The sequence below is a fragment of the Elephas maximus genome, chromosome 9 (assembly GCF_024166365.1).
Source record: "Elephas maximus indicus isolate mEleMax1 chromosome 9, mEleMax1 primary haplotype, whole genome shotgun sequence".
Taxonomy (NCBI): Eukaryota; Metazoa; Chordata; class Mammalia; order Proboscidea; family Elephantidae; genus Elephas; species Elephas maximus.
In genome coordinates this window covers 46,339,007-46,366,326 of record NC_064827.1, presented here as the reverse complement: position 1 = coordinate 46,366,326, position 27,320 = coordinate 46,339,007, and the positions used below count along the sequence as shown (strand labels likewise).

General features: G+C 43.6%; 1 protein-coding gene across 1 annotated transcript; it reads right to left on the bottom strand.

Moving 5' to 3' along the window:
* Positions 1 to 29: 29 nt before the first annotated feature.
* On the bottom strand, positions 30 to 18,035 carry POLR1E (RNA polymerase I subunit E). Its single transcript, XM_049895792.1, has 12 exons — positions 17,878 to 18,035; positions 17,244 to 17,347; positions 15,925 to 16,001; positions 14,567 to 14,652; positions 12,402 to 12,460; positions 11,502 to 11,646; positions 9,708 to 9,815; positions 6,798 to 6,894; positions 6,194 to 6,327; positions 5,236 to 5,317; positions 4,305 to 4,436; positions 30 to 2,813 (listed from the first exon to the last, which is right to left on the bottom strand). Exons 1-12 carry the CDS (start codon positions 17,951 to 17,953, stop codon positions 2,654 to 2,656), a joined length of 1,260 nt encoding a protein of 419 aa, XP_049751749.1. The 5' UTR covers positions 17,954 to 18,035; the 3' UTR covers positions 30 to 2,653.
* Between the last annotated feature and the right edge of the window lie 9,285 nt (positions 18,036 to 27,320).

Here is a 27,320-nt window from a genome sequence, read left to right as displayed (position 1 = left end):
ATATGCTAGCATTCCCAGGTGCTGGATGCTGGCACAGCACCGCTCCACATAGCCTTCCCCAGAGGCATCACCGCTTCTCTGAAGGGGACAGTTGAAGCCAGGGACCAGCCTGTCAATTCAGCTCGTTCCCACCATGGTTCCATTTCTCAGGGTTTTAGTGTCAGTCAGGGGTTGTAATTCCAGTACCGCCTGCCCCCTGGGGCTTTCTGATGATCAGTAACAGCCCCTCTGCGAAGAGTTTTCAGATCCATTAACATATTCCCAACTCGGAATCTTCCAATTTTTGCCAAAGTCACTGTGGTTACATAAGAGAAAGTCCTTATTAGGGACGTACACACTGAAGTACTTAAGGATAAAAAGGTATGATGTCCACAGATTATCTCCAATGGTTCCAAAAACTACAAAGCAAATAACAATGAGACAAAGTATCATTGGGTAAAGGGTATGTAGGAGTCCTTTGTACTAGTCCTGCAGTTCTCTAAATGTGAAATTGTATCAAAAAATATATATTTTTAATGTCATCTTATTAGCTATTTCCAGGTTAGGATCCTGGGCAAATATGAACAGTGTCCAAGAGGTCAGAGCCGCAGGCAGAGCCTTCCCTCCAGGGAGCGGACTTCATTCTGTTACAAACATCCACAGCAGTTATCCCACAAACTACAAATCTCATTAAGGACATGCACATCCAGCCCTGTCTCCCTTTCCTTAACAAGGATATCGGGAGATGATTGATGAGATAAAGGTACCTTCCGTGAATGTGTTGGTAAATAAATGGATTTTTCCAGCTAGAAGAAACCTAGTACAGTTCCATTCTACATGTTTACTGTCTAATCACCCCGCCCAGGAGAGAAAGTACAGTTTGTTTATGGCTCACTTGACAGGACCACCTCCATGTCAGGCACTGTGCTTAGTGCTGTCATGGGACATGTTCACATTGAACAGGGCCCCATTTTGAACATTTCCTAAGGAGACACAAACCTCCTGATACACAGAAGTTTGCTTTTCAGTCAGCCAGTACCACCCCTCTTGATGTGTCTGAAGACAAGGTGCTTCCTCACTTGGACCAAGGTTGTCCAAAGGGGCCCGGTCACAAGCTGTGGTCCAATCATTCCTGGAAATTAAGCCTTAAAGCGTCAAACCCACCAGAATCTAGAAGGTATTCAGGAAATCACATTCTAGCCGTAAACACATTAGGAGGCCTTTTCCCTAAGACACATCAGAATTTTGTTTTATGATGCAGAGTACCATACTTGATTTTCACAGCAGCTTAGAGAAGAAAAAGAGTTATCTGGATTTCCTGTCCACACCTCTGCTGGAGGGAGACAAAATACCACAAATGGTCACTATCCAGGATCAAAGACAAATGAAAAGTATGGAAGACATGTACTTTACACGTGTCCTTGCCACAGAAGCGGCTCCGATGACAGTATCCCAGAGCTTGAACATGAGGGAACCACCTGTTCCAACACTCATCCACAACCCATTTCCACCTGACCCTAATGGATGGCCCAGGTGCTGTATAAAGTTCCTCCTTTCCCATTTTCAGAGAGAGCTGAACTCTGAAGGGAGACAGCCTCCATTCCTTCACTAGCCCTGGCTTCCCAGCACTGAGCACCAGACATCACCTGCTCTGACCTGCAAAGCCTTGGAGATCTGAGACCGAGTGCTGGCCACAAACCTAAGTCTCTCCATGTCACAGTCCCAGTACTCACAGCACCCCTGTGTACACAGATTACTGTATCTCCCATGGCAGACTCCATCCATTCCCAGCTCCTTCTAGTATATCTTCCTATAATTACAGGGGCTGGAGAGATGAAATCTAAGATTCCCTTGCTGCTAAGATTCTAGAGGCATATTAGGTTCCTACAAATGTACTTGGATAAGAAGGAAGCAAGATTGAGGCCAGCTTCCTCTCTTTTGGCAGTGTTGACAGACAAGGCAGTAGAAATGAGTGGCTGAACTCCAGACCTTACAACTTTAGAGCACTTTGTCTATGTAATAAATCCCTTAAAATACCTAGAAGAGTTTCTGTTTTCTGTACTGAACTCTGATTCATACCCCTCAAAAGTATGGCTTTCAGGGCTGACCTAAGCCCTCCGTGTGGTCTGGGCCATGCAGAGCAACTGAAGTGAGCACATCCTCTGATTTGGCTCTACCTGGTTAAGGTATCCTCAAACTAGCTTAGCCTGTTTTGGCAACCCCACCCCACTGGTGACCCATAGTCAGCCAGTGATAAAACCTAAAGCCTCCTCTTCCAGCCTACCAGGCTACATCCTCCGGACCTAAGCATGCCATTTCACATTTCTCTTTATAAGGCTTCATCCCGTAGATTTGGCCCAGGTTTCACACTGGAGAGATCTTTTAGTTCCAGCTTCTCTAGGCCCCACCTTCCCAAATCCCCACACCCGTAAACCAACACGAGTAACGCATGCCATTTATAATCACAGCAAAACCAAAGGAGGAAGATGAAATCCAATCTGGCCATCACTCTATATTTCTGCTTAAGACAAGCATGACTGAGATGCAGGCTTCTGGCTTCATACCTGCACCAAAGCAAGGCTTCTTTTTTCCTTTCTTTCTAAAAATAAAAGAGGAAATGAGGAGAAGAAGTGGCTATGACGTGGCCAAAATGCTCTGTGTGGAAAGCAGACAGCTAGGTGACTCTCCTCCGTTTTGACTGGTGGTCCGAGGTCTGGGCTGGAGGCAGCGGGATGGACAGGGTGCCCAGTCTGTGCTCTTCTTCCCTGCCGGCTACCACAGGCACCGTTCTTTTTGAGATCTTCAGCCTCATGGCTTTCGCTATCTCAATTATCCTAAGGAAGGAACAAATGGACACACACCCCTCAATGTCACTGCCCAGTGAGGCTTGGCAGGAGGGAGTGGTACACTCATGCTCCAAAATTCCCCGAAGTGGCCATTAAGCAAAGCCCCAGCAGAGAGGCAGACAAGATCCCCCTCAAAGCCATCAGCTGGACAACTTCACTTAAATGTGTTGCCATTAGAAAACAACTATATAGGTGATGGAAAACCAGGTTATCTAGATCCCTATTAATAATGTTCTTTGCTTCCTATGGCAAGCTATAAATGCAACTAGGGTAGGGCACGTGCTAGAATTTTACAGACTCCAGTATCTGTTCTCTGATCTTTCAAACTCACTGCTTATGAGAATGTCATTTGCGGACAACCCTCAGAATTAACATTCCAGATTGACTGCAAGAGACTCCATACAAGGGTGTTTTCACAGGCTCCCCTGAAATGCCATCAGGGTCCTTGGACATCAGATGCCCCTAAATTACCAACAAAGGCCAACTGACCCCACAGTTCAGGACCCTGGGGAGTTCTGTCCTCTACTCAGTCTAAATCCCTGCTAACAGTTAGAGGGGACCTTAAAGGTTATCTCCGTCACTCTCCCAGCCCAGTCAGGGAAGCCCAAACGTGGCATCCCTCCCAAACAACAGCTCCGCCTTGCCTTGAACGAATCCCGTGGCAGCCCCTTCCATCTGACTCTGAAAAAGTTATTTTTGCTAAGCTGAAAAACTGGGTTTTCTTACAACTTCCACCCATGAGTTTCACTGCTCTGGGCCATACAGAATCCTCCTCCCCAGTGACAACAATCCAGAGAGTGGAGGCTGCTTGGTTATAAAGGAGCAGGATGCTGAGGGCTGAAGTCCAACTATTCCCCTTCTTGGCTGAGTGACCTTGGGGAAGTCATTTACTTCTCTGAAACCCAGATTCCTCAATTGTTTTTTTAGGAAAATCAAAGAGATAATACTTCAGAATTCATACCGTGCATAGTATAGAGAAGAAACTCAGTAGTGTCTGGTTGTTCATTCATTCACTCACCGAAATTGTGAGAGCTTTTGATTCCAACTTCCCCAGGCCCTACCTTCCTGAATCCCCACACCTGGTCCCAAGTCCTTCCCATACAAAACGTCCCCAGTTCCCTTGATGGTGCCTCACGCTTTCCAGTGGAACTAGTAATACATCATACTAATTATAGTCACACTAATAAAGGTAAATGGAAACATTTCTGCCCATTATCTGGGCAAATTTCTTAACACGAATGAACAAATGCAAGCCCACAAAGATTAGTGCAAAGGCCAAATTATGGTTTTGTGGCTACATTAAGTCCCCGTGGTGGCAGAGTGGTTAAGAGCTCGACTGCTAACTAAAAGGCTGGTAGTTCGAATCCACCAGCTAAACCTTTGGGGGCAGTTCTACTCTGTCCTAAAGGGTTGCTATGAGTTGGAATCGACTTGGTGGCAACAGTTTCACGGGGGAGCTTTTTATGCTGTTGTGCTCACCTTTTCTCACTGAGCTTCAGGTCCCTCTGCAACATCGTCAGGTCAACCTGGAAGTCATTTATGTGCAAGGCCAGTATGATTACATATGCAGTAATCTTTGCCTTCATTGAATCCGAAATTAAGTTCCGTAAACTGCAGAATCAGTGATAGTAAAGGGAACACAAAATTAAACTCTTAAGTTGATTTCTCCAAAAGCAAAAACATCTAATACTGTTCTCATACACACTCCATGTTTTACCACCTTGGGGAAAGGGAGAAGGAATTGAGGCAGCATTCCTTGTCCCTTTAAAGGTGCCTGAGCCTTCACACACAGTGCAACAGTAAGCCAATCCCAGTGTTTCCCTCCAAGTGGGACAGGGAAAGGCAGCCCTACACTTTCCCCAGGCACAGTTAGAGCTTCTCACTGGTGAGGACCCCTGAGTCTTTGTCCTTTATCTGCTCAGCAGGGCTGATGGGAAAACAGTCACCCCAAATGTAGTTGCTGATGACTCTCCCAAGCACATGCAGGAGCAGGCAGCACGATCCAAGTAGATGGCAGGAAGGAAGCCCCAGCACGCTGCCTGGGGTTCTTTCCTCGTCATCACGTTAACCTGCCCTTTTCTGCAACACTGCCCTTCCACAGAACACGAGTTCTGGGACTTTAGGAAGGGTTCCTCGAAAGGAGCGTGTGAAGTGAAATAAGTCTTTGTTGTAGGACTTTCCAGAGCCTTCACTATTGCAAAAATATAAGTAAATTTCTCCAAGGAGAATACAGTACATACAAATGTTTCTTAAACTTGATCCCAGAACCCTTCCAAATGTCAGTGCTCTCTTCAGCACTGTATATCTCGGACTTGGAATTGAAGCCAAGCCCCTACTTCCCACTTCCACCCCTTGCCCCCAACCTGCTTTCTACTTCACAAGCAGAAACTGGGACATGAACTCCCCTGACCTGCCATTGTTGTAAGTCAAACAGGTAAAGTGCTTCAGGAGTTTGGTGGTGATGATGTGTGGAACTCCAGGTCCCAAGGCACCTACAACACAAAGTTGAGCTTAATCATCATCTTTCAAAACCCTTAGGCCATGTCTCATCTATGAGCTGGGAGAAGCGACCAACAGCTGGGCCACTGTAATATGGTTTGAGAAGCACAGCCAGCCACTTTAAAATGACAGTATGCTCAGGTGTACTTCAGCCTTCAGATCATACACACGAGAGACGTTTGTGATGGCATGGGAGCAAAAATGAAAAAATAGACTCAAGTGAGGCCTAGAGAGTTTGAAAGCAAACACCAAAAAATATGAATGTACTCTTGGTCCCCAGTCACAGTAACAATGACCCAAATACACCTGGTGCTTAAAACCGTGAATGTCTCCTACTAGGTTTCCAACTCTGGGCGAGTTAGAGGGTATGGGAGCCACCCATGGCCCTAGCTACAGGCAGCACTGAGGTTACCATCAGAAACTGGCTCTCTCCCAGACAAAAATTAGTTGACACAACCCAACCCCTCTTCACAAGCAACCCATTAAACCTCCATAAGCAAGGCCGATTTTTTCTCCCTACGTAACTGATGTTTGTTGTAACAGTCCCTTAAAGTTTTCATTTGATTTGACCTGGATACTATACTTTGCCTAATGCAGAACAGAGGCAATGAACGTAGGCTCTAAGCAATCATATAATCCCACCTTTCCCCATTTTCAGATAAGAAAATGGGAGAGCCAAACAGAGAAAAGAGTTTGGCATGTCCTCATGGCATGTCAGCGGTACTAAGAGGACTCTCAGTGTTGCACAGTTAAAAATAAAGACCTGGACAGACAAATCCTTTTTCTTCTCTCATTAGAGCTGATTTAAGATTTATAAGCAAATAATGGACTGAAAAATAACTAGAATAAAATGCCTGTCATGGGCTTACTTTTCCGCTTAATCACTTTCTGAGCTCGAAATTTGATGAGGGTGTCCAGGAACCAAATGCATCGGGCCTGGCGGTCTCGGCTCTCCTCATTTGATGGCAAGGACTTCAGTGCTTCAATGACAAAGGAACAGTGTCTAAAACAAGAAGGGAAAGGGAGGCATGTATTAGGATAAGATGGGGTCTGTCAGAAACCATTTACTCCCTCATAATGAGAACAGCAGGCACCTCTCACACCTGACACACTCAACAGTCAATGAAGGGCCATCACACTCAACATTACCTGCATGGCTTAGTGCAGGTGTCAGTAGAGGGCTAGAGAGTAAATATTTTAGGCAACTTCTCTGGTTCCTGCCCCAACTCACCACCCTTCTGCCCCGTGCTGGGTTCCACATACCAGATACCAACTCTCTCCCTTGAACACCACTGACAGCCTTGGAATAACAGGCCTGGAGGCCCAAACATTCAAGGAAACGCTGGCTCATTCACGTTCAAATGCTGGACAGACATGCCTCCTCACTGACACCAAAGGTCCCGCTTCATGTCTGACTGCTGTTGTGTCCCAACATCACTCCCACAGACCTTCCACCTGCCCAAGTGGGGATACCTGTTCTCTTCAATCATCTTCAGTATTTCTTCTGATGTGACAGTCCTGAATACTTCAGATGGACTTTTAAGAGCTTCATACTCAGCAGGGGAAAGAACTAGTTACAGGTCAAGAACCCAATCCAACCAAAATGGAAACATCAAACTAGCCCTTCCCCCATCCCCTTAATTTCTTCCCCAGTTTTTTTTTTCTTTTTTATGTACAGTCAACCCTTTGCTGTTGAGGCCATCCTGTTCCTGAGACAGGAAAGTCTACTTATATTTGTATTTCAAAAATCTTTCATATTCATTCTCTCATCTGAGCCTCACAAGCAACCCATTTAAGAGGCAAGACAAGAACGGCTAGCCTCATTTTTCCAGTTAAGAAAATAGAGGCTTACAGCAGTTAACACACTTGTTCAAGGCCACACAGCTGGTAAGTGACAGAGCTTAAAGCCAAGTCATCTGATGCCACAGCCCATCCTCAGCACCACGTGGGCCTAGGCAGCCCCTAAGTCACCTCTCTCTGCAGCACAGCATTAACTCTCTGTACAGGTATTGTCTAGGACAATCCTAGGCAAGGTTATCAACTCAAGCTCGTCAATATTCTGTTGAAGACTCTCTCCAATTAGCCCATCCTAACTACCTTTTGTTTAAGCAAGAGAAAATACAAGCAATTTAAATTAAAAGGCATGAAGGGAAAGAACAAAAGGTGCTGTCACAGCTGTGGTACAAACAGTTTTGATCAGGGAACCAGCAATTCTGGTTCTAGTCCTTTGTCTGTTACTAAGCTGTACGACCAGGGGCAAGTCACTTCGCCATCCTCAGACCCAGCTTCTCATCAGTTAAAAGGCAATAGGACATTTCTCCAAAGATATACAAATGGCCAATAACAATATGGAAAGATGCTCAAAATCCAGGGATCACAACAGAGGGTCCTGGACAGAGCTGGAGAAAAACGTAGAACAAAATTCTAACTCACCAAGAAAAACCAGACTGACTGGCCTGACAGAGACTGGAGAAACCCCGAGAGTATGGCTCCCAGACACCCTTTTAGCTCAGTAATGAAGCCACTCCTGAGGTTCACCCTTCAGCCAAAGATTAGACAGGCCCATAAAACAAAATGAGACTAAAGGGGCATGACAGCCCATGGGCAAGGACTAGAAGGCAGGAGGGGACAGGAGAGCTGGTAATAGGGAACCTAAGGTTGAGAAGGGAGACTGCTGACATGTCGTGTGGGTGTTAACCAATGTCATAAAACAATGTACGTACTGTTTAATGAGAAACCAGTTCTGTACACCTCCATCTAAAGTACAAAAAAAAGTACGTGTGTGTGTGTATATAAATAAAAATGACCAAAATCAATAGCCATGAGGGAAATGGCAAGTAAAACCATGAGATAACACTTCACGCCCCTAGGATGGCTCTAATCAAAGACACACAGTAACGAGTGGTGGTGAGGATGTGGAACTGGAACCCTTCTACATTGCTGGTGAAATGGCAGATGCTTTTGAAAACAGTCTGACAGTTCCTCAAAGGGTTAAACGTACAGTTACCATATGATGTAGCAATTGCATTACTAGGTACACACCCAAAAGAAATGAAAACGTATGTCCACACAAAGCTGGTGTATGAATGTTTATAGCAGTGTTACCCCTAATAACCAACATGTAAAAACTCAAACATCAATACCCTGATATACGTTAAGTGGTTGCCAGGGGCTGGGAGTGGTGGTGGGGAATGAGGGGTGACTGCTAATGGACACGGGGGTTCTTTTAGGGGGAAAGAAAACGTTCTAAAATTAGACTGCAATGATAGTTGCACAACCCTGGGAATATACTTAAAAAACATTGAGTTGTACACATTAAGTGGGTGAATTGTGTTGTATGTGATAATATCTCAATAAAGCTGTTTAAAAAAACTGCCAAACAAAAAGGAAAAAAGGAGAGGGTAGGGAATGAGTCGCTGCCCTGCTGCCATCCTGGGCTCATTACAGGAGGGGCAACCAGTACGCTGCAAAGTGTTTTGTAAACAGGGAAGTATCACAGAGAGGCCATTGTTATTACTGGTGAAATTGTTATCATGGGTAAAGGCAGAAACTCTGAAGTAGTTAAGTTTAAAGTGAGTTTAAAACTGTCCCAAACCAACAGTAACTAACACCTGTCAGGAAATGAGGACTACAATTAATCTGATTCTGTACAGCTGAGGTCTTAAAACTGTCCTTCAGCATAAAAGAACTTAACATAAGGAGGATGCCAAGTCTCCTACCCCAACAGCAGAGAAAGGAGAAAGGATGGAATTGTCACAAGAATGGTATGTGAATGGAAAAAACAAAAAAATGATCATAGTATTATGCATCTAAGGAGCTCTGCTTTGATGGGAGACTCTGGGGCAATGTGTGATCTGTTCACATCCCGGCAGACAAGCTGTTACCTGCTAAACAAGTCAACAAGGTGACTGCTGTGAACAAGCTGAAAACACAGTGGCTACCTATCAAATGCCTGGACTTTTCTGCCTTCTCTTTCTTATCATAAAGCCACTGCGGCATCTTCTATCTGACTAGGCCCCTGAGAAGTGAAATTCTAAGCTACAATCCTTCCTTTTACAAAATTAGTCTGCTCTAGACTTTGGGCATTGGCAGACTCAAGTCCCATTTTGAGTGCTGAGGGAGAGGGGCCCCAAGGTCTGAGCAGTGGGCATTTGGCATCTTGCTGAGGAACAGGGTGAGGGGCTGGGGCTGAAGCAGATCCCTCAGCTAGTGAGGAAGCCCAGCTGACCTCCCAGGAACAACACTGGAGCAACTGCAGAGGTTTGCATGTAGTCTTTGTGAAGGTCACAGGAACACGGACACCCTCAGAGCCTGGCTGTGCCATTCCTATGCAAACATCCCGATTTGTGAAACGAGGCAGATTTTCTACCGCAAAAAGGATACGATCTTCAAATTTATACACGTCTTCCGGCTTGTCTGCGTCAGCGTAACAGGGAGGAAGGTACACAGAACCATCTTGCAAGTCATCCTGCATGGCATCACTAACCAGAGCTTTTCAAAAGAGGATCAATCAGCGTCAGTACCACCCTGCATGGCTTCAGGTTCCCCAACACTCTTTGCAACCCGTGCACTCAAGACCACAACTGGTCCACAAACACCTCATCTGAATGTTTCCACCAACCTGACCCAACCTCCCCATCGGGTGACCGCTCCAGGACTACTATGTTCACTCACGAAACAAACATTAACCAAGCACTATGGTTCCCCACTCAAGTAACTTAGAGTGTAGTTGGGATAAACAGATATACTAATATAGTACCATATGAGAGGAGCTAGAAATGAGGGAGATTCAAAATAGTCTTTAACAGTTTAACGTCCAGAAAATTTCTCCACATATTGAAACCAGAGGGTCGGGGAGAGGGGAGAGTCAGAATATAAAATTGTAACTACCTTACAAAAATAAACATGTAAGAATTAAGTATGCATATAAAGAAGGATGGAGAAGAAAACAGAAAAAATTGTAATAGTTGGTCTGATGGAATGACAGGAATATGGGTAAACTGTTTCTCTTTTTAAATGTCCTTTAATACCAGAAGTAAACGAAAAAGTCAAAAAATTTTACTTAGATATTAAAGTGTGTCTTTGAATCAATGGTGAGACCTATGTTCCCGGGTATAAAGGTGCTGGCTCTCCCCAACTGGATCTTGAAGGAAATTAACAAAATAATTAAGATCACCTGGAAGAAATAACATGCTATAAAAGCTAATATACACTTGTGGAAAATAAGGATGAATTTGTCCTATCAGACAATAAACCAAATGATAAGGCTGCTATAATCAAAACAGCCTGGTACTGCTACCAGATAAGCAGTCAGAACAATGGAACAGAACAACACAACTAAGTGTTTTAGGAAGGTAGTCAAATGATAAAGACTTTTTAAATCATCTTTTACAAAAGGAAAGGACAGCGTTGGGAACAACTAGCTAAATTGTTTGGAAAATATAAAATTAGATCCATATCTCACACCATATGGCAAAAAAAAAAAAAAAAACTTCACAAAGTTAAGGTTTAAACGTAAAAACATAAAACTGAATGTATTAAAAGAAAACATATAAAGATATTTATATAATCATAGGGTGTGGAAAATTTTTTTTAAATTACTAAAATTCTACTCTTAATGGAAAAACTGCTTTTATATAAACTTTCTCTTGTGTTCTTATAATGCCTTTTAACAACAAATACATGTTTAAATAATACAATTAAATACTCAAGCTGCCTAGGAATTCAGGACCAGAAAAAGGTCCAAAGACACAACGCCTTGCCACATTGTCCGCTGATCTCAAAGTGAAAGGGTGTCTCTAGTGGCCCAGGTCAATCATCATCGCATCAAGCTTTTTTTGACCAAAGCCTCCCTGTGACTCAACAGAAAAAACTGAGGCCTCCTCCCTCCTCTGTGCCCAAACTGCCCTGCAGGCTGCAACAAGGGCACCAGGAACACAGTGGTGCACACATCCATTCACACGTCTGTCTCCTCTACTTGTCTGTGAGCTCGCTGAGGGCAGGGCCATCTGTCATGTTTCCTACTACTTCCAGAGCCTGTCCTGAGGATGCCCTCAGTGAGAGAAAGAATCCAGCCTCTAATTCCCATCATTTCCATTGTGGAGCAGGCCAAAGATCTCAAAAGAAGAGAAAGCTGTCTTTATGGGCAGACTCTTACCCAAAGCCCCAGCCGCTTACCAGTCACCCCCTTCGTATCAATGATATTCTCTGCGGCTTTAGCTACTGCAAGATTCAAAGATTCATTGCCAACTCTGTTCATTCTCCTGGAGTTCAGAGCTCGCTTCTGTTTGGTGGTACCAAAGGCTTCAATGCAAGAATCCATCTGTGGAAGAGAAAACTCAGTTACTGGGTGCAGGCCTGGCACTGCTACTTCTAGCTGTGTGACACAGGGAAACTCTCACAGGCTCCCTGAGCCATCATCGCCTCACCTGTAAATCAGGTGATACTAGCAGATTTGAATAAGTGCTTGTTTTATAAACTGTAAAGGGCTATTTACAAATCATTAACAACATCTGTAAAACGAAAAGACCTGACTAGAACTGAGCTGGTAATCTGTGGCACAGTTTACATTCTCCCATCCTACACCCACAACAGACACTGCCAACAGATGACATCACTCCTTCCCCGAGGCTGAGGGAGCCTCACACCCCTTCTCGGTACAGTTGCTCCATGTACCACGAGGGATTGTATTTACCAACCTGGGGGGAGATGACCTCTGTAGGAACCTTCTACTCAAAAACCCTGAAGTTTACTTTGTTTTAATGTGAAAATTTCCAGGCTACAACCAGTATTTTTTGAGATTTGTAATAAATCCTAAAAACATGTGTTACACCACGCCTGTATCAGCACTGAGAGTAGGTTCCCAATACCGGCACACAGCTGCCCCAGATGGAGCAGGACTGCTCTCTGTGAGGCTGAGGCCACTGCAGTCAGAACTGTCCAGAGAACCACAGACTGAATGACCTGGGAGCAGCCAAGAAGACCTCTGAGTTCAACCAACTCATTTTACTGACAGAGACACCCAAGGCCTAGAAGGAACTTGCTTGAGGTCATAGACCTTAGTTCTGTCACACTTACCTTTTCTCTGTAAGTTTTAGTCTGACTCTGTGACAGCAGCTCACTTTCAACTGACTCATCTACCAAAACACAAAACAAAAACAGTGAAGCAAAAAGCAAGCTTGGAAGACCTACATATAATAATGGTGTTTAATACTTATGAACTGTTTCAGTAAAACAGTCTTTACTGCAGGACTTCCCAGAGCCTAAGATGACACTGTACTGTGAATCTTTGGAATGCTGTTTTAGTACACAGCTAAAAGAATTCAGAGAAAAAATTAAGGAGTCAAATGAATGGATCATCTGGTCCAACGTCTTCATTTTACAAATAAGAAAAATGAGGCCTCCAGATGAAATGATTGGCCCCAGATCAGCCCACCGAGTTGTAGCAGAGATGGGATTAGAACCCAAGCACTCAGCTCTTTCCCATGCATAGTTTTGCCCGCCTTGTAAAATACCAAAAACAGGTACAAACATGGTCACCATGAGTCAGAATCAACTCGATGACAATTGGCTTGGTTTTTTATATCTATTACTTACATGAAGCTCTCCCACGAAGTATTCATACAATGGGCAACATAACGTAGTGGATAAGGGCACCAGCTCTGGAGTGACCTTGCCTGAGTTTAATCCCCAGCTCATATATATACACACACATATGCATACACATATATATGAAGTACGTCCCTGCCACAGTCATTTCACCTCCGTGTCTCAGTTTCACCATGTATAAAAAAGTAACAGTACCTACCCCAAAGGTTCTTGTATGAGTTAAATGATGTAGCATATTGAAAGTGCTTAGAATAGTGTCTAGCACACACTAATGATCTCTCTCTCTTGCTAAAAAAAAAAACAAAACACCAAACCGGTTGCTGCCGAGTCCATTCCAACTGATAGCAACCCTACAGGACAGAGTAGAACTGCCCCATAGACTTTCCAAGGAGCGCCTGGTGGATGCAAACTATCAACTTTTTGGTTAGCAGCTGAACTCTTAACCACTACAACACCAGAGTTTCCCTCTCTACGTATATATTACATATACATACACATACATATACACACACATACACAGATATATGCTAGGTAGAAAAAACCAGTATCTAAAAATAATTTACATGTAAACACAAAAATTTATTTAATCAACAAATTAACAATCTTCCTTGACTCCTTGGAATTTAGAAGACCTTTTGGAGACTGATTAAATGTAGAAATTAGCCACTCTACTAAAAGTAGTGTGTTTGTAAAGCAGAGCGTTCTTAACCTAGAGACTGTGGACTCAAGAAATTCCTGGATAGGCTTTGGGATTCAAGAGCCCTTTAAAATTGTATGCAAAATCTCATAGGCTTATATACTTCCAGGAAGGTCCAGGTCATTACCAGATACTCAAAAGGTATGGAACCACTGCTTTGAGGGAGTAAGTCAGAACTAATGCCTCTGAAGGTATCACTTGGCTTCTAACAATGGTTCTAACAGTCTCCCTCCCCCATGGTTCTCAGTATTTAAGGGTATCACTAATGGCCCCAGTTTTGAGATTTAGGGAACAGAGGCCCTTTGAATCTGACTCTCTATTAATAATTTCTGAAGATCTCACTCCAGCCCTGAGCATTCAAGATGCCAAAATATAGAGGCAATGCAACTTCTCCCAATAGATTAGGGAAAAAATACATCCCCCCCACCAAATCACACATTGTTGAGACTTTTTATCAACATGAAAGTTATGGTACAACCTTGTGAGCCACTGCACTCACCCACCATACCAGAGATTCTAAAACCTTCTACCCCAACTAAAATGGTAAAGAATGAAGATAAATATCTTCAGTGGAAATCAATTTGGTATCAGAAATTCTAATATTCTGCTCATACCACTGCACAACTTACTTTAATATTAGTTTCTGATCTCAAGTCCGTAAACACTGTGGGGACAGGATTCTTGTCTGTCTTGCTTACTACTACATCCATAGTGCCTAGCTTGGTGCCTGGTATATAGTAGGTCATCAATCAATATTTGCTGAACAAAAAAAAACTTTAAAAGTTTTTCAAATAATAATTAAAAAAAAACTGGCAGAAAGGCACCATTTTAAAAATAAATACTAAATGTGCTTTGAAAATCAAAATTTCAAACCAAATCACCCAGTAAACCCAAACAGCACATACAATTTTCTGTGAACCTTCATGCTAGGACCTACCTGAAAACAGTGGGTGCATGTTGAACAACTCCGCGTCATATACTTCCATTTGGCCAGAGGTCTTGTTCAAAACTCCAATAAAGTGTCTGAATAAAGAAGGAATAATACCAGCAACAATGGATTACTCAAAATACATTGTTAAAAAAAAAAAAAGATATTGTTTATAAACTTCCTTTTTCCTATATAAAGGTTCTCAGCCTTCTTTCTGCCCCGACACATGTGAGGAGTACATCGCTTGCTCATAAATAACAATCTTCTCTTACAGCAGCAATCCCCTACATGGGGAGGAGGAAGGGAAGGAGGAAAGGGGAGAAGATACGACATGGTTTTGGGTTAAAAAAAAAAAAAAAAAGCCACCAGGTTGATTCTAGTAGTCAATCACCTTTGGACTCCCTGCTGTAATGGGAAACCCTTTTTAGGTAGAAGAATCTAGAATTACACTATAATTTGCTGCATGTATAAATTTTACGGAGGCACATATGAGTAAAACCATACTGATTATGGGGAGAAGACCACTCTGAATTAGAGAATCTTTGTGAGGGGATGCAGCGTGTTAATACTTTTAAGCATATGTGCATTAATCTGACTTGTATCAGGATGTGGTCTAGTGGGAGTTCAGACAGGGCCTTGTTTGTGGTTCACTGTAAGGAAACCCTGGAGGCGTAGTGGTTAAGAACTATAGATGCTAACCAAAAGGCTGGCAGTTGAAATCCAATAGGCGCTCCTTGGAAACTCTATGGGGCAGTCCTACTGTTCTATAGGGTCGCTATGAATAGGAATCGACTCGACGGCAACAGGTTTTTTTATGGGTTGGGTAGCATCACAGGGACCCCATCTGCATTATGCCAGCCCCTGAGAATTGTAGCCTGTTTCAGCTGGACAATCTTCACTGTACAGAGAGGGAGGACAAGGGTCAGTGAAAGGCAGAGTTCTCCAGTGTCGCTCAGTCAACTACCACGGAGCTAGATGGAAACCCTGGGCCCCTCCTTCCCAGCCCAGAGCCTTCAACACTACTAAATCCTTTTCTTGTAGTTAGTTCCAAGGCAAACTTCAGGCAAGGTCTGGTCTACTAATCACACATTCCAAATTTGTAGAGACAGCTGTCAATTGGAATAAGACAGATATAAAGAATATTACAAATTAACACGGTTTAAGAATTTTTAACAAATAGAAGTCATCTCTCTTTTTCAGGAATATTAACAGGCTGGTATGAGGATCCCTGGGTCCAGGAACACAGGGACTTGTTAACCTCCCTACGTTCTCCCACTGCCCCTATGATAAAGACTGATAACAAAAATGCCAGTGGCACCACCTCTACCCTCCCCATTACCTTTAATGCTGCCCGTCCCCATCACTACCTGCACAAAGTGTTGCATTTGAGGGCTCCGGTCCCAAAATTGTTCCCCACATAGGAAAGTCTGTCTGTTTCAGCTGCCTAAAATATAGAAGGGAAAAAAGCTCCACTTAATGTCAAAAGGTACTAAGTATCTTGTCTCCTTTTTATACATTTGCAAAAGCTTTAGAATGCAGAACCACAGTGGATTAGAACTAGAGAGCCACTGGGAGGTGGTACAGCCCCACTATCTCTAAGTGAATCTGGGGTACCCCTGGGGAAAGGGCAAGAGGACTTTTGAAAGGTAAGCCCCAGAAGGTGCTGAGTTCTAACCATATTAAAGGTTCCTGGCCGAGGTGCACCACAGGACTTGGGGGAAAGGCCCTGGGCTCCCAACACATATACATAGGCATGCAACAAGGTGATTCTGCAGGCAACCTCCTTGGCCTGGAATCCAAATTCTCTTTTATCCTTTTTGTTCACTTCTACCATGACTACTCTTTACGTACTCTTAGGACCACGGAAATGGTTAATTCACACCCCAATCACAGTCAAGCACTAGTTCTTGCTATCCTCTTCACCTGGAATATCAAATCTCACCTGACAGTCTCTCCTACCCCCATCCTTCAGGGCTCAGCTCCAGTGAACCCTCTTCCAAAAAGGCATTCTGGCAAGCAGAGAGTTCTCCCCTTTCTGAGCTCACTCTGCCCTGTACTCTCTCCCTTAGGCCTTGAGCTTTGTCTACTTGTATGAGTGTCCCTCACATCCAATTCTCACCTCTCCCTCCAGAGCAGAGGCTCTCAACCCAGGACAATTTTGTCCCCCACCCCAGTGGGACATTTGGCAATGTTTGACATTTTTGATTGTCACAACTGGGGGTTGGGGGCGGGGAAGAGTATTACTGGCATCTAGTGGGTAGAGACCAGGAATGCTGCTAAATATCCTGTGATGCACAGGACAGCTGCCCACAACAAAGGATTATCTGGCCCCAAATGTCAATAGTGCTGCAGTTGAGAAACCCTGTTCTAGAGTATGAGCTCCCTCAGAGCGGCACCAGGTCTAGTTTGGCTTTACCCCCAACAGGTTACAGCACAGGGCCACGGCAGGTGCTCAGTAAATGCTTGTTGAATTAACAAATGAATTAACCGTCATCACTTCTCCAAAAGTTCCAAACCTGGATGGCCAAGCCTGCCCCACACCAGCTGTGGGGCGGGGGGAGGAATAGTTCTTTAAAGGCCCATTTGCTGCCCCCCTTTTTTCCTCCCTCACTCCCTTCACAGCCACCCACACCCAAGGGACCTCCTGAGGTCTGCAGAGTGGAGGTAATTGGCAACCATGACTTACTAAGATTCGCTGACTCCTCTTCCTGGGGTTTGTGGAGTCTTTATTCTTGTACAAGGTAAAGTGCATGTTGCCTGGATTCTGCAGCTTTCCATTGGAGAACTGGACTGTAAGGTTGCAGCCAAGAGCAGAATGAGAAGGGGACCCACAGTGTATGTGAAGAGGAAACGGGGAGTCACTGGAAGTGATTCGAAGAATGGAGATGGGGAAGGAAGTCCTGACCCAGTTGAGAAGGGATGAACAGGTGAGAGGAGCCCCCGGGAGAGCCTGTGACAGGAGGGAATGACTGGGAGGATAGAGGTTACAGAGGAGGTCTGGTCCAGTTCTAGAAAAACAAAGGGGCTCTCTACCCAGAGGAGAGAGGGAAATGGGGCAGATAGGAGAGATGGTGGATGAGGGGACTAAAGGGTCCTGGGCACGGCCCTGGGGAGGGTGTGGCAGGGATGTCCCCATCCAGCTGGGAGTGGTGACAGGGTGGCAGGATGACGTTGAAGCCCTGAATGAGCCCCAATGAGTAGAGACTAGAGGGATACTGGCCCAGGTGGGAGGGGGGCCAGGCGGGGCGCGGGAGACTGGAGAGGTACCAAGAGACGGAAGTGGGATAAAGGGAACTCCGCTCCAGCTCCGCAGTCTTTACCGAGTACAGCTCTCTGGCTACCGTCGGGCTCCCCACAGTACAGCCACCTCGCACTCGGCAACACCTCCGCCGCCATCTCGCCCCTCTAGCGGCCACAACTCGAAGCTGAACTAGCCTGGACTACCGGGTGCATTAGGTCACACGTGGTATCCCGCCTAGTGCGCCGAACCGGAAGGGCGTGGCCTCGTGAGGCACCGCCCCGCGCGCTCGGAGACGCGTGTTTCCGCCCCCTCCTGACATCGCCCTCCCCCCTGCACGCTCCTCCCCGGAGCGTGTCGGCGCGCTGCCCCGGCCACTCAGCGCAGCAGCTCGGCGTGCTGCCCCGGCCACTCAGCGCAGCAGCTCGGCGCTGACAGGTGTGGTCTCCGGCACACCGTACCCCTGCACTATACTGGTTTTGTGGGACTAGGGCTGAGGGCGCCCAAACGTCTGCAGCTTCAGTCTGTGCTTCGTGTTTGGTTTCCAGCTGCTCAGCATGGTCTGGATAAAGTATGATCTATTTCTTCTACATTGACAAATATATCTTCCTGAGACCTGAAAAACTAGGTTCAAACTTAGGATTCTCCTACTGGACCTCCTCCAGCTACAACTAAATGTGGCAGCTGGCGGAGAGCTACCCACTCTCTAAGAGTTGCCATCTACACATGTGGGCTCCCAGTCCTTTAGTCCAAGCTGCGTCCACAACCCCGCCAGCACCTCCCCCATGAGCTAGGAGAGCATACACTAGGATCAGGGGGAAATGCGAACAGGCTCAGAGCTTTTGGGCAGGGAATTCTTGGTTGTGTCCTAAGAGGGGAGGTGGACCTGATGGGCATGTCCCCTTGGCCCTGAGGATTCCACCCCGCTCCCCGAGGGAAGTTACCAGAGCAGGGCCTCTAAAGCATGGACCCAGGCCAGGGGTTCCTCTTGCCAGTCAAAAGACGGTACTGTTGAAGGGCAAGAACTCGGATTGGCTCTTCTCGGTTCTCCAAAGCGCCTTCTTTCAAGACTATGTTCAGGTTTCAGCCTTAAGAAGCCGTCCCTAGCACCCCTGTCACCCCCTACACAGACACCCAATCTCCTCCAAAAAAAACCTAGCACTTCAGCTTCCCTTTACCTGAGCAGTTGCCACATTTTTATAATGACCCAATCGCAAATTTACAGAAATATTGCGAGCAAGTATGAGTAATTTTTTTTTTTTGCCCTGATCATTTTAGAGTAAGCTGCCAACCTGAATTCCATTGCCTCTGAAGACTGTATAGTATTTCCTACTGACAAACACATTCCCTAAATACAATGCAGTCATCAAAACCAGACAATTAACATGGATGCATTACTTCCATGTAATCCTCACACTCCATGTAAATTAACCATTGGTCGCACTAACTTTGTTCGTAGGGAAAGGATCCTGTCCACAATCACGTGGTGCATTTAGTTGTTATAGCTCTTTAGTCTCTTATAATCTGAAACAGTTGCTCAGTCTTTCTTTGACTTTCATAACTTTGACCATTTTAATGATCACAGGCCAGTGATTTGTAAAACTTCCCTCTGGGTTTCTAAATGATCTAATGTTTCCAAATGATTAGTTTCAGATTATACATCTTTGGCAGAACTATTTGTGTTCTTCTTGTATTCTATCAGGTGGCACATAATTTCGATTTACTCCATTACTAGTGATACTAACTTTGATCACTTGATTAAGGTAGTGTCAACCAGACATCTCCACCACGAAGTTATTCTTTGTCCCTTTGTAGTTAGTATTTTGTGGAAGGTACTTAGAGACTGACTATGCAAGTGTCTCATTCATCACATTTTCAGTTTATTAATTTATGTCAGTTTGGACTTGTTGGTTCCTATCTTATTCAGTAGATTAAAATCTGCTGTTATCATTATTTGTTTCTGTGTTGAAATGTTTCCAGATCGTGCCATTGGAAATCCCTTCGAGTTGCCTGCTGTGTCCTTTTGACATGCCCCATCAGTTTTAGAGCATATCCCTACCTCCTGGCACAACAAAGTATCCCAGTTCATCTTGTACTTTCCCTGCCCCAACCCTGCAATCAGCTATTTCTCTAAGAAATTTTTGCCGTAAGAAATTTCTCTAAGACATTTTTGCTGAGAAATAGAATTTAGAAACAAAGATCTGTGTGTTAGATATATTTTGCTTTTGGCATGCCACTGCTCCCAGGCCCTCTTGGTTGGCCAAATTAGGAAATACATGTATTAATGCTTACAACTGTATTTATTTCTAGATCTGTATATATATACTGAAAATCATGAGTTCACACTGACCTCTGATTCTAATCCAACACCACAAGGGTTCATTCTAGTTTTCTTTCGTCTCATATTTGTAACTCCCTTGGCATAGTGGTTAAGAGCTACAGCTGCTAACCAAAAGGTCAGCCATTCAAATTCACCAGGTGCTCCTTGGAAACTCTATGGGCAGTTCTACTCTGTCCTATAGGTTCACTATGAGTCGCAATCGACCTGACGGCAATGGTTTTTTGTTTTTGTTTTTTTCTCTCACGCTGAGAAACCTGGTTCCAGTTAGCCTTAATACATTCACTTATTTGATCAATCCTCTGTAAGTAATCATCTCCTGCCACCACCATGACCACCACCACCACCTGACATGGATGCCCTTCTTACTTCATTCAGGCTCTAACACCCTGTACTGGGCCATTACCAACGCCATTCCACCACCTGCATGAATCCCCTCTTCACTTTGCTCAGACTCTGATAACCCCAGCCAAGCTGCACCCCTGCCCAGTGCCACAGATTGAATTGTGTCCCCCAAAAATGTGCGTCAACTTGGCTAGGCCATGATTTCCAGTATTGTGAGGTTGTCCTTTGTTTTGTGATCTGATATAATTAACCTATGTGTTGATAATCCTAACCTCTATGATAATGAGGCAGGATTAAAAGCAGTTATGTTAATTAGGCAGGATACAATCTACAGGATTAGTTTGTATCTTGAGTCAATCTCTTATGAGATACAAAAGAGAGAAATGAGCAAGAAACCACCAAGAAAGAAGAGCCTGGAGTGGAGTACATCCTTCGGACCTGGGGTCCCTGTGCTGAGAAGGTACTAGACTCACGGGAAGATTGATGACAAGGACCTTCACCCAGAGCCAACAGAGAGAGAAAGCCTTCCCTTGGAGCTGGCACCCTGAATTCAGACTTCTAGCCTCCTAAACTATGAGAGAATAGATTTCTGTTTGTTAAAGCCATCCACTTGTCGTATTTCTTTCATAGTAACACTAGATAACTGAGACACCTAGCTGGGCTCAGACACTCTTTACCTGGCCACCCTTCCACATGGATGCCTTTTCACACTCCTTAGGCTCCAGCACCCCTGTTCTAGACCACTGCAGGCTCTCCTTCTGCTCTGAGTGGAAATCTACCTTTGCTTGACTCCTCTTGATGGCTTTTAGATTTATTGGGGGGGGGGGGGGCGCAGTGAGGGAAGAAGAGGAAAAAATAAGCTTAGTTCTAATTATTTGCCTGTTTCCCACCTGATTGTTCCCTCGCTAAATTTATTTGGGGTTAACAATAAATACTAAAACAATAAAAATAATTTGGGGGTTAAGCAATAAAAAGATTTATGCCTGTTTGTTCGCTGCTGTAGCTGCAGCTCCTGGACCAGTGCCTGGCACAGAGTAGACCCTCAGTTAATGTTGAATGTGTGACAGAAAGGAAAGGGTCTTAATCGTGATTAATCCTGAGAGCCTCACACAAGGACCGGAACTCAAAGATGTTGGTTGAAATGAATTGGCAGAGGGTTTGCAGATAGCAGATTCTCTGTAAGTGTTGATGGGTTGAATGACCACATGAACAGTTAAATCATAGTTATGGGATGACAAAGAGGCGGGAGTGGCTACACAAAGTCAAATGTCATTCTTGAGAGAAGTGCCCTGGCCTCTCCTTATATAGGGTCGCGGTCTATGGCCTTGCTACTCAAAGTGTGGCTCATAGACCAGCAGCATTTGCATCACCTGGAAGCTTGTTAGAAACGCAGAATTAATCTGCACTTTAACAAGATTGCACAGGTGACTCCTGTGCATTTAGGGTTTGGGAACCACTGTTGTACAATATGGAGCCCTGGTGGTGGCAGTGCTTAAGAGCTTGGCTGCTAAGCAAAAGGTCAGCAGTTTGAATCCACCTGCCGCTCCTTAGAGACCCTGTGGGGCAGTTCTACTCTGTTCTATAGGGTCGCTATTAGTGAGAATCAACTGTATGGCAATGGGTTTGGTTGTACCATGTTAAACAAAAACACCCAGCGCCATGTTGTTCCCCTTTTAAAGCACATCTTTGTCAGTCAGAGCAAGTTTGTGAAAGCTCTCAGAATTGGCTGCTTTGTAGATGGGTGGAAGAGTGAAAAGTACCACACACCTACTGAGAGCAAAGATTCCAGAATTACCACAGGCAGGATTTCAAAATGACAGATTCGATCAGAGGAAGGAAAGAATTAATGGTGAGGTAGCTGACGAGGGAATTGTGGTATACCACTTTATTGTTTAACAATCATTAAAACACATACACCATATATACATATATATATATACACACACATACACATATATATGCATACATAACCGGGTTGAGGCAGGGTTGAGGCAGGGTGGAGGGAGCTCTATTTAGCCAGTGATCCAAAATGCAAAAATCTATGGGGGGTCTCCTCTAGATTAGTAAGGTAAACCAAACCCATTGCCAGTGAGGAAATTCCAGTTAAAGCTTGAGTATACAAAACCATGGAATATGGGCAGAATTTTTACAAAATGTTTGTTTGAAAATTTGACTTGGGAACTTAGACACTTCGGTGTTCTTTGTTCCTATCATTTTTCAGAGGAAAACGATTTTGGCGGGGCGGGGGGTCGGGGGGAGAGGCAGAGTAGTCCTTTCCTGGGGTGATATCGCCATCTGCTGGCAATTCAGGATATCGCTAATGAAGACTTGAAAAGGTAGGTCAGATCCCACGGTGTATGCCTTAACTCACCTTCTATATTAAAACTGCTCTTCTATCTTAAAACTGCTCTCCTCTGCCTTGTCTTTCGTTTTCCTTTCTTCCCCCCTGCCTCTTTTTTTGCCTTTCTATTTCTGTTTCATATCACTCTCCTGTTCTTCCTTCTATCTTTCCCTTTCTCTTAATATCCCAGATGCAGACTCTGCTTATACACCTATGCACATGGACAACTCAGACCTTATGAGTCAGACATTTCACCTTGGACAGGTTTTACCTTAGAGGGAGCTGAAATCTTCCTTCTATAGCTTCCTCCTATAGTTCCAGTTCTTCTCTCTAGGGTCATGCAGATACATGACCAACTCCTCTGCCCTAAGACAGCCCTTCCTAAGACTGAATACTTTCCATTTATCTGTTACTCTCCTGCCTCAGCGACTCCCTCCAACACCTCAGCTGCTCCTCACACACTAAAGTTTCTAGACTCTTCCTTATCTTGGTCAACCCTGCTGGACACACACCAGTATATCTTGATCCTTCTCACGCTGTGGGGTCCCAGACTGATCAGTGCTCCAGCTCTGCGCTAGGTGGCACAGAACAGAGGGGCTCCATTACTTTCTTCTTCTACGTGCCCTCTCCTAATGAAATCTGTTCGTGCACTTACTCTAGGCATCCATACTGCCCAGGTAACTTACTTGGGGTTAATAATAAAGAAAAATTCTTGACTCTGTTTCTGCTAAGTCACATCTTCCTCTGTAATTTTTTTTTTTGAAACAAAGTTTCAGAGCTTTATATGAAGGCCTATTAAACCTAATCTTGTTAGAGTCATTCCATTTGTCTATTTTCATTTTTCCTAACATTTATCATATTTTTTAAAATTATCAAAGTAATGTTTGATGTAGAATATTAGGAAAATACAGAAATATGTAAAGAACATAATTATAGTAACCCAAGACCTCTCCCTCCTAAAGACCAGCACTGTTAACATTCTGTTGTTTTTCTTTCTTGTGCATATGTATATTTATATAATTCGTATAATATTGTATTCAATTTTGCCTCCTCCTTTTTTTTAAATTTAACATTACCTGGTGAGCATTTTCTGAAGTCTCACATGATGGTCTATCTAATGCTGCCACAGAGTTTACAAGGTTCTCTCAAGTAGAACCTTTAGGCAATTTCCTTTTTTTTCACTATGTGCAACATTTTAGTGAACATTTTAAGGATAAAACTTTGACTAAAATATTTACTATCTGGTCCTTTACAGGGAAACCCTGGTGGCGTAGTGGTTAAGTGCTATGGCTGCTAACCAAAAGGTTCGGCAGTTCGAATTCACCAGGCACTCCTTGGAAACTCTCTGGGGCAGTTCTACTCTGTCACCAGGCGCTCCTTGGAAACTCTATGGGGCAGTTCTACTCTGTCTTAGACGGTCGCTATGAGGTCAGAATCAACTCGATGGCACTGGGTTTGGTTTTTTTGGTTTGGTCCTTTACAGAAACTCTTTGCTGACCCCTGCTCTAGGGTTTACAACATGCGTCTTTAAAATGTCAGTGTATCTTCAGATGGTATTATACAACTTCATATACAATGTAAGAACTTTACAACATTATGCTTCCACTTTTTTTTTTTTGCTTTAAACGTCGATTTTATTTTAAAAGAACTGAAAAACAAGCAGAAATTCTTTCTTATTTACCCATGTATTCATCATGCAGTGCTGATCAGAGCTGGAATGTCTTCCAGCTCTGTGTGAGCTCTGAAAACTGCATTTTGCCTGGCCTTGTAGAGTTTCACCCTATTCACACACAATTTAGTAATCAGCAGCCAACTCTGGGAGACTCGTATGCAGATTTCCGGAAATACTTTGTATGCACAGGTCCCTCTTCTCTGACACTCTGCTCTGCTCTGCAACTTCCAGCCAACTCACTGTTCCTTCAACTTAGTGAGACTACCATGCTCTGTTTGAATTCACTCTCGTGCCATTGTCCAGAAAGTGTCTCCAGGTAGAAAGATGGAGTGATCGTAGGGTTCCCTTGCCTTTTTTTTTTTTTTCTCTCAGGGATCACAGTTTCGTGCTGCCAATTGTTCAGTGTCTGAAAACAGTTGTTTCATATATTTGTCTCGTTTTCTAGTTCTTTACTGAGGGAGGGCAAGTCTGGGACCAGTTATGGTTATAGTACAGGCAGAAGCCGCCTCATTCTTTTCATTTGTGTCTCCCTCTCTGTTTTTGTTTTTTGACAACTGCATAGATTCCATTGTATGGATGTACTCCAATTTATTTAGCTAGTCTTCTACTGATGGATGCTGAGTTTGTTTTGGATTGTTTACTAACACATATATGATTTTACACTTGTGTATATCCCTATGATAAAATCCTAAAAGTGGAATCACTGAGTATAAGGGTATTTGTACTTGCAATATTGTAAAAAATCTGTACTAATTTCTACCCCCAGTAGCAATGAATGAGAGTGGCTATTTATTTCCAAACTCTTGCCAACATGGTGTGGTATAAAACTTTTGCATCTTTTCCGATCCGATAGTTGTGTTGTGCTTTGCACTTCTTTTTGTATGAGGTAGATTGAAAATCTTTTCATATGTTCATGAGCCATTTGTATGTCCTTTTCTATGAATGTAGACCTGGTGGTATAGTGGTTAAGAGCTTGGCTGCTAACCAAAAAGTCAGCAGTTGGAATCCACCAGCCACTCCTTGGAAACCCTATGGGGCAGTTCTGTTCTGTTCTATAGGGTCTCTATAGGCAACAGGATTTTTTTCTCCTATGAATAGTCTGTTTGTATTCTTTGCTTATTTTTGTATATGGTTGTTGTCGGTCTTACTGATTTTCAGGAACTCTGTATGTAAGGAACCTAGACTTTTAATCTGTTGCAAATAGTTTTCTGTTTGTCCTTTGTCTTTGGACTTTGATTATGCAATTTTTTTTTGCACTATAGAAAAAAGTACATCTTTATGTAGCTACATTAATCAGTCCTATTTTATAGCTTTCAGGGTTTGCATTTTGTTTTAAAATGTCTATGCCACTCCAAGACTATAAAGCATCTTATTCCATGTTTTCTCCTATAGTTTAATTTTAAAATGTTTTAATATTTGATTCATTTGATTAATTTTGTTGTAAGAAGCCAGGTAGATATCCGACTTATTTTTTCCCTAAAAGGCTTCCCAGTTTCACAATATCTTTTTAAAGAATAGTCTATATAGTCTATACCAACTTTGTGGTACACTAAATTCTTAGATATTTAGGTCTATTTCTGGACTTTCTCTTTTGATCCATTGATTTGTCTGCTTATTCATATACCAGTACCAAATTGTTTTAAATAATAAAGCTTTGTGATATAGTTTAGTAATTGTTAGGGCTATTGTTGCCTTGTTAATTTTTTTTCCAGAATTTTTTAGAATTTCCCTGGCTAATCTTGCAATATTATCTTCCTTTAAGAATCAGAGAATCAGCTTGTTTCAAATAGTATCCTATGATAATTTTATTGTGAACCTTTTAAATTTATAGATTTAGGTAAACCAAACCAAATTTAGAACAAACCAAAATTGTTCCTGTTTTTATAAAAACTTAGTTTTCATAAAAGTATAGAAGTATTTGTTATAAAATTTAAATTTACATAAATATATAAAGACTAAAAATTAAGAAGGCTCTCTTAAAACATTTCTTCATGACTCCATTCCCATCCCACCCCCCTTTACAGGGAACTAATGTTAACAGTTTGATAGTATCCTTTCATTCTTAGCCATACAGTTACAAACATTTACAAATACCACATACACAGGGATTTTTTTGGCTTTGTATGTAAATATTCATTAGTGATGAGGGAGCCATAATATTTAAGTACCAATTTGTTATGGATTGAATTATGTCTTCCCAAAATGTGTGTCAACTTGGTGAGGCCATAATTCCCAGCATTGCGTGACTGTGCACTGTTGTGCTATCTGATGTGATTTCCTTATGTGTTGTAAATCCTTTTTTGGGTTAGAATGTTGAGGCAGGATTACAGGCAGTCATGTTAATGAGACAGGACCCAATCTACAAGATTAAGTTGCGTCTTGAGTCAATCTCTTTTGAGACATAAAAGAGAGATGATAATTGGATGTAATGTTCTGAAGAAGCGGGTGCTCCATTTTTAAAAGAACCGAGCCGCCTTCCAGAGCCTGCCTTTGTCTCCGGAGCAACGCAGAGCTCCCTAACGAGTCCGTCAGGAGAAGGTCCCTTATGGGCTTTCTTTTCTCCGCCGAAGAAGCAGGAGGGATCCTTCCCTGGTTCCAATGCCTGGCACCCTTGGGAGGGCGCTTACTCCGGGGCCCGGGTTTTCCATCCGAGCGCGCACCTGAAGCCCGGGAGCCGCGCCACTGCTTGCTTTTTTCTGAGAACAGTGTCTCAGAGAAGGCTGGGACCCTTCCATGTTTTAGACAACGTTAGGAAGTCTCAGCATTTGCGATTTTCTTTGGCTTGGAGTAGGTGATTGGGGTAGGTGATTATAAACTTGGCTCCGGAAA